This window comes from Monopterus albus, unplaced genomic scaffold (assembly GCF_001952655.1).
Source record: "Monopterus albus unplaced genomic scaffold, M_albus_1.0 scaffold51.1, whole genome shotgun sequence".
Lineage (NCBI taxonomy): Eukaryota > Metazoa > Chordata > Actinopteri > Synbranchiformes > Synbranchidae > Monopterus > Monopterus albus.
In genome coordinates this window covers 681300-691291 of record NW_018127931.1, presented here as the reverse complement: position 1 = coordinate 691291, position 9992 = coordinate 681300, and the positions used below count along the sequence as shown (strand labels likewise).

At 42.0% G+C, this 9992-nt stretch overlaps 1 protein-coding gene across 1 annotated transcript in view; it reads left to right on the top strand.

Moving 5' to 3' along the window:
* Positions 1 to 8503: 8503 nt before the first annotated feature.
* Positions 8504 to 9992, top strand: part of LOC109960996 (mucin-19) — a 20432-nt gene continuing 18943 nt past the window's right edge. Inside the window, exons 1-3 of the mRNA XM_020601520.1 lie at positions 8504 to 8552; positions 9005 to 9049; positions 9417 to 9642. Of these exons, the coding sequence (XP_020457176.1) occupies positions 8504 to 8552; positions 9005 to 9049; positions 9417 to 9642 (320 nt within the window). The remainder of the gene's footprint in view (positions 8553 to 9004; positions 9050 to 9416; positions 9643 to 9992) is intronic.

The following is a 9992-nucleotide window of genomic DNA, read 5'->3' as shown; positions in this document are numbered from 1 at the left end:
CAATGGAAATGTATGTCGTGTTTCCTGATAATATTGCCTAAAGGGAGCATGTATAAAGTGAAGAGAATTGGACCTACATAACACAGAGCCCTGTGCCTCTGTTAAGCATTAAAAGGCTTCCTGATAATATTGCCTAAAGGGAGCATGTATAAAGTGAAGAGAATTGGACCTAACACAGAGCCCTGTGGAACGCCGTGACTAACTTCAGTTTGTGTGGAACATTCATCATTAACATGAACAAATTGAAATCTTTCTGATAAATAAGATATGAACCAACTTAGTGCAGTTCCTTTAATCCCAATGACATGTTCAAGTCTCTGTAGTAAGATGCTGTGATCGATGGTTTAAAAAGCAGCACTGAGATCTAAAAGGACAAGTATGGAGACAAGTTCTTTGTCTGAGGCTAAGGAGGAGATCGTTAGTGACTTTCACCAATGCAGTTTCTGTACTATGATGGATCCTAAAACCAGAATGAAAATTTTCAAACAAATCATTCTTGTGCAAATGGACACGTAACTGCTTTGCAACAGCTTTTTCAAGGATTCTAGAAATAAACAGGAGATTGAATATTGGTCTATAATTACCTAGGACACCTGGGTTAAGAGTAGGCTTTTAGAGTAGCGGTTTAATTACAGTAACCTTAAAAGCCTGCGTAACATAACCTGTTAATATAGAAAGGTTAATCAGATCTAATACGGACGTGTTGATTAGGGGCAAGATGTCTTTGCGCAGCCTGGTCGGGATGGGGGCTAAGAGACATGATGATTTAGGTGAAGCAATTGTTGAGGTCAACTCAGAGAGATCAATGGGAGAGAAGCAGTCTAAGTATAAATGAGGTTTTACAGCTGATTCTAAAGCCTTTGTAGTTGATGGCACATCTGTGAGAGTTGTGGGAATTATTTGATAATTTTTTTCTCTAACAGTTGTGATTTTGTAAAGAACTTGTTACTACTGAGAGCTAAGGGAATATTAAGCTCAACAGCACTGTGGCTCTTTGTCAGCCTGGCTACAGTGCTGAAAAGAAACCTGGGGTTGTTCTTAATTTCTTCTATCAGTGACGAATAATATGTGGTTCTAGCACTGTGAAAGGCCTTTTTATATGTTAATTAACTATCTTTCCAGGCAAAGAAAAACTCTTCTGAATTAATGGAGCACCACCTCCATCCATCCATCCATCCATTTTCTTCCGCTTATCCAGAACTGGGTCGCGGGGGCAGCAGTCTAGGCAGAGATGCCCAGACGTCCCTCTCTCCAGACACTTCCTCCAGCTCCTCCCGGAGAATGCTGAGGCATTCCCAGGCCAGCCGAGAGACATAGTCCCTCCAGAGTGTTCTAGGTCTTCCCCGGGGCCTCCTCCCGGTGGGACATGCCCGGAACACCTCCCTAGGAAGGCGTGCAGGAGGCATTTGAAACAGATGCCCGAGCCACCTCAGCTGGCTCCTCTCGATATGGAGGAGCAGCGGTTCTACTCCGAGCTCCTCCCGAGTGATCGAGCTCCTCACCCTATCTCTAAGGGTGCACCCGGCCACCCTGCGGAGAAAGCTTATTTTGGCCACCTGTATCCGGGATCTTGCCCTTTCGGTCATGACCCATGGCCTCACCAAACTCCTCCCAGACCCAAGTTTTAGCCTCCACAACCACCCGGGCTGCAGTCCACTTCGCCTGCCAGTATCCGTCAGCTGCCTCAGGAGTCCCACGAGCCAACCAGGCTCGAAAGGTCTCCTTCTTCAGCTTGACAGCATCCCTTACTTCTGGTGTCCACCACCAGGTTCGGGCATTTCCACCGCAACAGGCACTGGAGACCTTACCGCCACAGCTCCGAACAGCCACATTGGCAATGGAGGTGGAGAACATGGTCCATTTGGACTCAGTGTCTCCGGTCTCTCTCGGGATCTGGTTAAAGCTCTGCCGGAGGTGGGAGTTAAAGATCTCCCGGACAGAGGGTTCTGTGAAACGTTTCCAACAGACCCTCACAGTACATTTGGGTCTGCCGAGTCTGCCCAGCTTACTCCCCCACACCGGATCCAACTCATCACCAGGTGGTGATCAGTTGACAGCTCCGCCCTTCTCTCCACCCAAGTGTCCAAGACATATGGCCAGAGGTCAGATGAAACAACCACAACCTCCGGCCTAGGGTGTCCTGGTGCCACGTGCACTTATGGACACCCTTATGCTTGAACATGGTGTTTGTTATGGACAAACTGTGACTAGCACAGAAGTCCAATAACAAAACACTGCTTGGGTTCAGATCGTGGCCGTTCCTCCCAATCACGCCCCTCCAGTTGAAGTCCCCCAGTAGAACGATGGAGTCCCCAGTTGGAGCGTTCTCCAGCACCCCTCCCAGGGACTCCAAGAAGGCTGGGTACACTCTGCACTGCCATTCGGCCCATAGGCACAAATGACAGTGAAAGCCCTATCCCCAACCCGAAGACGCAGGGAAATGACCCTCTCGTTCACCGGGGTAAACTCCAACACATGGCAGCTAAGCTGGGGGGCTATAAGCAAGCCCTCACCAGACCACCGCCTCTCAACGCGGGCAACTCCAGAGTAGTGGAGAGCCCAGCCTCTCTCAAGGAGTATGGTTCCAGAGCCCAAGCTATGCGTGGAGTCGAACCCAACTATCTCTAAGCAGTACCTCTCAACCTCCCGCACAAGCTTCGGCTCCTTCCCCACCAGCGAGGTGACACTCCATGTCCCCAGAGCTAGTCTTCGTGTCCAGAGATCGGGTTGTCGGGGCCCTTGCCTTTGACCACTGCCCGATCCACTGTGCGCCAGCCCCTTACAAATCCTCCTACAGGTGGTGAGCCCTACATCGCTCATTCAGGCTAAGCCCGGCCGGGCCCCTTGGGAAGAGGCCCGGCCACTAGGTGCTCACATTCAAGCCTCAACCCCGGGCCTGGCTCCAGGGTGGGGCCCTGGCTGCGCCATACCAGGCGACGTCACGGGTTCTTGAACCTCTCTTAGTCTGACCCATCACCTAGGACCTGTTTGCCTTGGGAGACCCTACCAGGGGCATATAGCCCCCGACAACACACCTAGGATCATTCGGGTATTCAAACACCTCCACCACGATAAGGTGGTGGTTCAAGGAGGGGGAACTATCTTTCCAGGCTAAGAAAAACTCTTCTGAATTAATGGAGTACCACCTCCTTTCCAGTTTTCATGATACCTGCTTTAGGGAGTGGAGCTGCATGCTGTACCATGGGGCTAGCCTCCTCTGTTTCAAAAAGAAGCCCTCTCCCTTCTCAGGGTAAGAGCTCTGAGTCTTTCCTCCTTAGATGGTGAAACTTCTGAAGGAAGGATATAGGTTAAGGAGTTTTAATATTATTTTAACATTAAAGAATTTTAAAATTATTCAATAAGAAAAGGTTTCTTTGTCTTTTGATTCTCTATGTAACTGTGTGATTTTTGAAAGTGATGAAAACTGAACTGTGTTTTGTGTTTTTTACTCTTGTATTGCAATACAATAATCAGCAACCAGTGTGTCTTTTTTTTTCCAAGAATGGCTATTGTCAGCTTTCCACAACAGTAAACATCTGAAAGTTTTTAATTTTTCCAGTCTGGCCATTAACAGACTTTGGCACAAAACCTAATCCAACCCATATGCCATTTGGTACTAATCATGGGGAAGAATTCTTCATTTAAGGATGGAATGGAATATCTTACCTTCCTCCTTCTTTTTAAGCTATGAAATCAAATCACCAAGAACAGTTAGAGCAAAAGTGTCAGGTACCATATTACAGAAAGAAAATAGGCTTAAGGAAGCCTTGGTCTGCAACCCGTGAGGTGGATACAGGCAATGTTGTGATGTAATAGATGAAACAGCAGTATTGTGGTTTCCAACCTAGCCTACCATCCAAAGTGGTTATTGACGACAAAACTTGACATTTTTACAGAGCCTTTTAGCTTCCTTTAGATTTTTTAAAATCACCTTTACACCACAGTTCTGTCTAAATGTCAAAAATAAAAAGTTAGCAATTAACTGGTGAACAAAGACCTAACTGCTAGCTATTTTTCTCAGGAGGTTGTGGAGACCATACCAAAGTAAAAACAGGATTGAATATTGGGCTTACAATGCTGGTGCACAGAAACATGGCTTCAAAAAATGCACTTCTGTATGCTAAAAGTAAGTGTTTACTGATACATTAGGTTTAACTGTGATAATACAGTTACAGGTAGGGCTCTATTTTCCTGCAACAGGGCACAGTTCTAAACTTCTGGATCAAGGGTCATATGGACGTGTTGCCATAGTCACCAGATGCACTGTGTAGGAGAGGCCTAATACATTATTAGGGGGGGCATAAGCAGGTGGAGTCAGGACGGGCTTTAGTTATGTCCAATCAAATCAGCTCCTCTCATCCCCTTAAAAGAGCTGGGCAGAAACCTGATTGACTGATGTCACTGATGTCATGACATGGAAATATGAAAGGAAAGATTCTTTCCATCTACCTTCTTCTCCTACTATTTACCTACTCCATTCCTAAATTGACATTGACAACACTATTTATGTAGAAGTACTGGACATAAATTTTCACTTAGTAGTCTGCTAATATCACTGACCAGCTTTTGTGCATGAAAGAAAGAAAGTCTCTGGTCCTGTAACCAGCATTATATAGTGTAATTTACTCACATCTGCAGCCGATGCATGATATCCAAGGGGGTCTCACATGTAACTTTATAAACATTTCACTGTTTTTAAAATCGTACAGTTAAAATATATTATAATCATTGCATTTATGGTGAAACTGATTGTGGTCCACCAGAGCGCACAGCCAGTGGATGTATTGTTAACTTTTTCACCACCTACAGTTGCTTTCAAAGCTGATCTAACTATCATAAAATGGAGAAACAGACAAAATATATATCCCCGTGGTAGTAATGAAGGTATATCTCTGTGAAACTTGTTCTTTTGAAGAAATATTGTAACTTAACAGTGACAGCAGAGCACAGTGAGGTCGGATGTGTATAATAGCACAGGTCTGTAATTTGCCTTGATTTGTCTTTACTTTCATTTCATTTATCTTATTTAATCTTTTAATATTTGGATTTGGATTTCCAAACACCGGCTCCAACTCACCTCTGGCTACATCCTGGAACCATGAATTCTGCTGTGTACCAAAATATCCTGAAGGAGAATGTCCGGCCATCCGTTTGTGACCTCAAGCTGAAGCGAACTTGGGTTCTGCAGCAGGACAATGATCCAAAGCACACCAGCAAGTCCACTTCTGAATGGCTGAAGAAAAACAAAATGAAGACTTTGGAGTGGCCTAGTCAAAGTCCTGACCTGAATCCAATTGAGATGCTGTGGCATGACCTTAAAAAGGCAGTTCATGCCCGAAAACCTTCCAATGTGGCTGACTTACAACAATTCTGCCAAGATGAGTGGGCCAAAATTCCTCCACAGCGCTGTGGCAGACTCATGGCAAGTTATCGAAAACGCTTGATTGCAGTTGTTGCTGCTAAGGGTGGCCCAACCAGTTATTAGGTTTAGGGGGCAAACACTTATTCACACAGGGTTTTGTAGTTTTGGATTTTGTTTTCCCTTAATAATAAAAACCTTCATTTAAAAACTGCATGATGTGTTTACTTGTGTTATCTTTGACTAATATTTAAATTTGTTTGATGATCTGAAACATTACAGTGTGACAAACATGCAAAAAGATAAGAAATCAGTAAGGGGGCAAACACTTTTTCACACCACTGTATGGTCAAACGTTGTTTGACCATATGTATAGCCACACACTGAGGATTAATTTATTCAACTTATTTAAAAAAATAATCTTTCTAAATTATCACACATATTTCATGATGCACAATAAATTATTCAGTGAATTGGGGTAGATAAGTTGTAGATTTAGGAGTTAAATTAAGTTGATGTGCGCTGTGCATTTCCTATGTTTTTATGGGTGTAGTAGGTCTAATGCTCTAAAAGGTGAATGAATATGACACTTGCTATTGGCCAGAAGTAATAGATATAATATCACCTTTTCAGGTACTATCAAGTTTGTGTCTGCTATTTGTTTTGGAGCTCTTCTGGTCCCTATTGGCCAAAAATGTATGAATGAATTTGTTTCATTACAGTACAATGTAAAAGGATTTTCAAATATTCTGAACTGAAATTTTGGCCCAATGGAACATTCAGCCATAATATAAAAGGAAGGTCTGCTGTGTGTTAGCACAAAGTGAGCACAAACAGGTTTTTTTTTCTGTGCCAGTTGGACAGGTTTTGATGCACATAGCCTACATGTATATATACATTATTTAGTTCTGCTTGTGACCCAGTTGCAGTTTACTTTGATTATAATTACAGTTAATGATAATTTAGAGGCAGCACGGTGGCGCAGTTGTTAGCACCATTGCCTCACAGCAAGAAGGTGCCGCGTTCAGGCCCCACCTGGGACTTTTCTGTGTGGAATTTACATGTTCTCCCTGCGCTTGCATGGGTTCTCTCCGGGTACTTTGGCTTCCTCCCACAGTCCAAAGACATGCAGCTTAGGTTGACTGGTGTCTCTAAATTGCCCGTGTGTGTGTGTGTGGTTGTTCATCTTTGTGTTAGCCTTCGATGGATTGGCGACCTGTCCAGGGTGTACCCCACCTTTGCCCAATTGCTAGCCAGGATTGGCTCTGGGCCCCGCCCCCCATGACCCCGTTCAGGGACTAAGCCGTAGAAAATGAATGAATAATTTATTTATATTCAGTGAAAGTAATCCTCAGTACTAAAGTCTACACACACATGCACACAAATTTAAAGAATAATGCTGGCCATTTTCTATAAAATTTTCAAAACCTGCCATACAGAGACTAAAACTGACAATGAATTGCCTCTATGTTTTAAGCCTCTCAGTGTGTCAATTCTGGATTAGTTTATTCATCTATACTGTAGACCTCTGTTGTTGTTCAAAAATGATTATAAATACATCAGTGAAACACAACACTGTGCTGGGTGACATATTTCTTCATTTCATCAGACAGTGGTGTTCCTCCCTGTGGAAATTTATTTCACAGATGAGCAAGCTAAGGCAGTGCTAGGGGTAGTGCCGTTGCCTCACAGCGAGAAGGTTCCGGGTTCGTGACCTTTCTGTGCGGAGTTTGCATGTTCTCCCTGTGCTTGTGTGGGTTCTCTCTGGGTACTCTGGCTTCCTCCTACTGTCCAAAGACATGCGGCTTAGGTTGATTGTGCCTCTAAATTGTCTGTAGGAGTGAGTGAGTGAGTGTGTGTGTGTTGGCCCTGTGATGGACCGGCGACTTGTCCAGGGTGTAACCTGCCTTTTGCCCGATGCTGGCTGGGATTGGCTTCCGCAGCCCTGTTCGGGACTAAGCGGTATAGAAAATGAAAAAGAAATGAACAAGCTAATCCAGAACTGAGAGCTGACAGACATTAACCATGAGTAGAGAATTCACTGACAGTTTTAGTTTCTGTGGGGAGATTGCTGAAAATACTATTAATATAGAAAATGACCAGTCTCAGCCTTTAAATTAAAACATAGTGTCTTGACTGATATAGGGTGGGTTTGGGTTAAAGATCTCAGGTTTAATGTAGCCAGAAGAGGTGTTGATAGTGCTGTTATTGCATATTTAAGTTTGCATCTCTAGATATTCAGTAATCTTTGCATGAAAAGAAATCTGAATAGCTGTAGAAGTATTTTTAAATGATCTACTATACTTTCCCTATGTTCTCAAACACAAAAATAACTAACTACATCCTGGTCACCTAGGCCATTTACCTAGCTTCATTTGTCATTGTTTTATCCACTGATAACCTGCAAGGCACAGTGTGATTCACCAGTGTTGGCCATAGGTCAACTTCCTCTTTGTTAATAATACAAGAATTAATATTTTATCCATTAAGGGTGTAGTTGGTGACACTGATATATTGCCTTTCTTTAGAAGTTAACCCTACATTTTCTGAAAAGAATGAAATACATTCAAAAGGACAGTTTACAGTCCAAACATTAAAACCAACAGATATTAAACAGGTGCTAGCATTTCTGGCAACTACTATACAAGGAAACATGAGGTGTAAAAGGATAAAAGAAGAGGTTCAAGTTTCAAATTCTCAGGTGTTTTGCTGTCCTCTAGACTGTGTTTGTGCATCTTTTCATGTGTAGGCTTCTTTCCTAGGCTTTCTGCCCACTTAATAATTGAGATCTCCCTTTGTCCCTCACACATACATAGATGTACCTAGATTTTCCCACAAGGGTTTAGTCAGAGGAGGTGTTGTGTTACCATGGGATAGATTTCTTTAACTGTAAATGCAGGGCAGGTTCAGCTGGTTTTCCTATATTGTGTGATCATTTCTGTGTTTAATTACCATTTCGGTAAATGTTTAAGCCAGTGTTTTTTATGTTTTTAGTTTCCTGGTGAAAGAAGCTCAAGCGTATGCATGTGTATTGGCTGCTGTTTTAGGTAGTACGTGTATGGACACAGCATATATAAGCTCTGTGGGCCGTTTATGCATGTCCTATTGGTTGTACCTGCACGCCTGCAGTAAGCATCAGCCAGCATGACTTCACAGCAATGGATACTAGTAGTCTGCTTCTCACTGGCCTCAGGTACCACATAATCTTTCATTTAGTCATCTGAATACTAATTAATTTAAACAGAAAAACTGAGAAGACAAAACATTTCAAAATTTATTATAGTATAATTTTATAAAGTGGCCAGAAATGGAATTTTTTGCAAAAACATTTGATGGAATAATTTAGTGTTTATATTCTATAAATATTTGAAGTGTTTCAAGGGTGTTTTAACTCAGCATTTTATCAGTAATTTTGATTCTTAAAGTACATTTGTATTGTAAAGTATGCTTATGTACTTAAGTGACTTTTCCAATGCAGTTTTTATACTGCAGTATTCCTACTTTTGCTTTTCCAGAGCTACTGTGCATTATAGCAGCATCTTATCCAATATCCAGTATAACAGTAACATTCCTGTTATATCCAAAGTAGGTGTTTTTATTCATTGTTAATGTTTACATTACTGTGACACTGCATTTTTCTCCCAGTTTTAGGGACAGCTGAATCAGTGACAACAATAGAAACTCAGAAATGCAAGTACATGTTAGTCACTATTGCATAATAACTGCTCTTTTTAAAACATTTATTTTAAAATTGTTAATCTTGTGATATAAAACTGACTTATCTGAATTTGTTTTACAGCCTTCCATGGTATTATTTGTAGGCTTTTCCTCAATAATAATTGTAAGGTCTATACCTTATGTCCCGAGATGTCTTTTGTTGTGATTTGGTGTTATACAAATAAAGTGATATTGAATTGAATCTTAAGCAATGATAAGGAAAAATATATCTATTTTGAAAGCAACATTTTGAAAGCCCTATGCTGGAATTATTGAATTCAGTCATGTCTTCAGCTACTGTTCATAACAAAATTATTAAACTGACCCTTGTTATGATCAGACACTTGCAGGACATTCGGTAGTGGAGTCATCCAGCCTTTCAATGGTTCAAGTTTCTATGTGAAATCCAATTGCCCTTTTACCCTCACCCGCTTCATCCACAACCGTGTTGAATGTGACATCACCACACAACGCGGCAACAATGGGCTTCTGGTCAAAGTCGAGATCATTATCAACAAAATCAGAACAGTTTTGCAGAACGGAAGCATCCTGGTGGAGAAGAAAAGGTTTGGCATCAAATCCTAACCCGCCCTGAGACCATTTCATTACTGAAAAACTGTAGCCACACAGAAAACAAATGACATACAAATCTGATCTAATCAAACAAACCTTTGTAAAAAAAAAAAAAATTAATATATAAATCTACAAATTCAGGTTGCAAGATAGCAGCAGGTGAGTGTTTTACCTAGCGATCACTCACTCAAATGGCATTCATTGTTATGATAGGTGTGTGTTGTGGAACCCAGATGCAGACTCAAACTAAAAGGAGTAGGAACTATAGAAAGCAGTTTATAAAATTATTAACAGGTATGCTGAGTGGCAGGAAGGGCACCCGGCAACAGAGGACGGGCAGGGG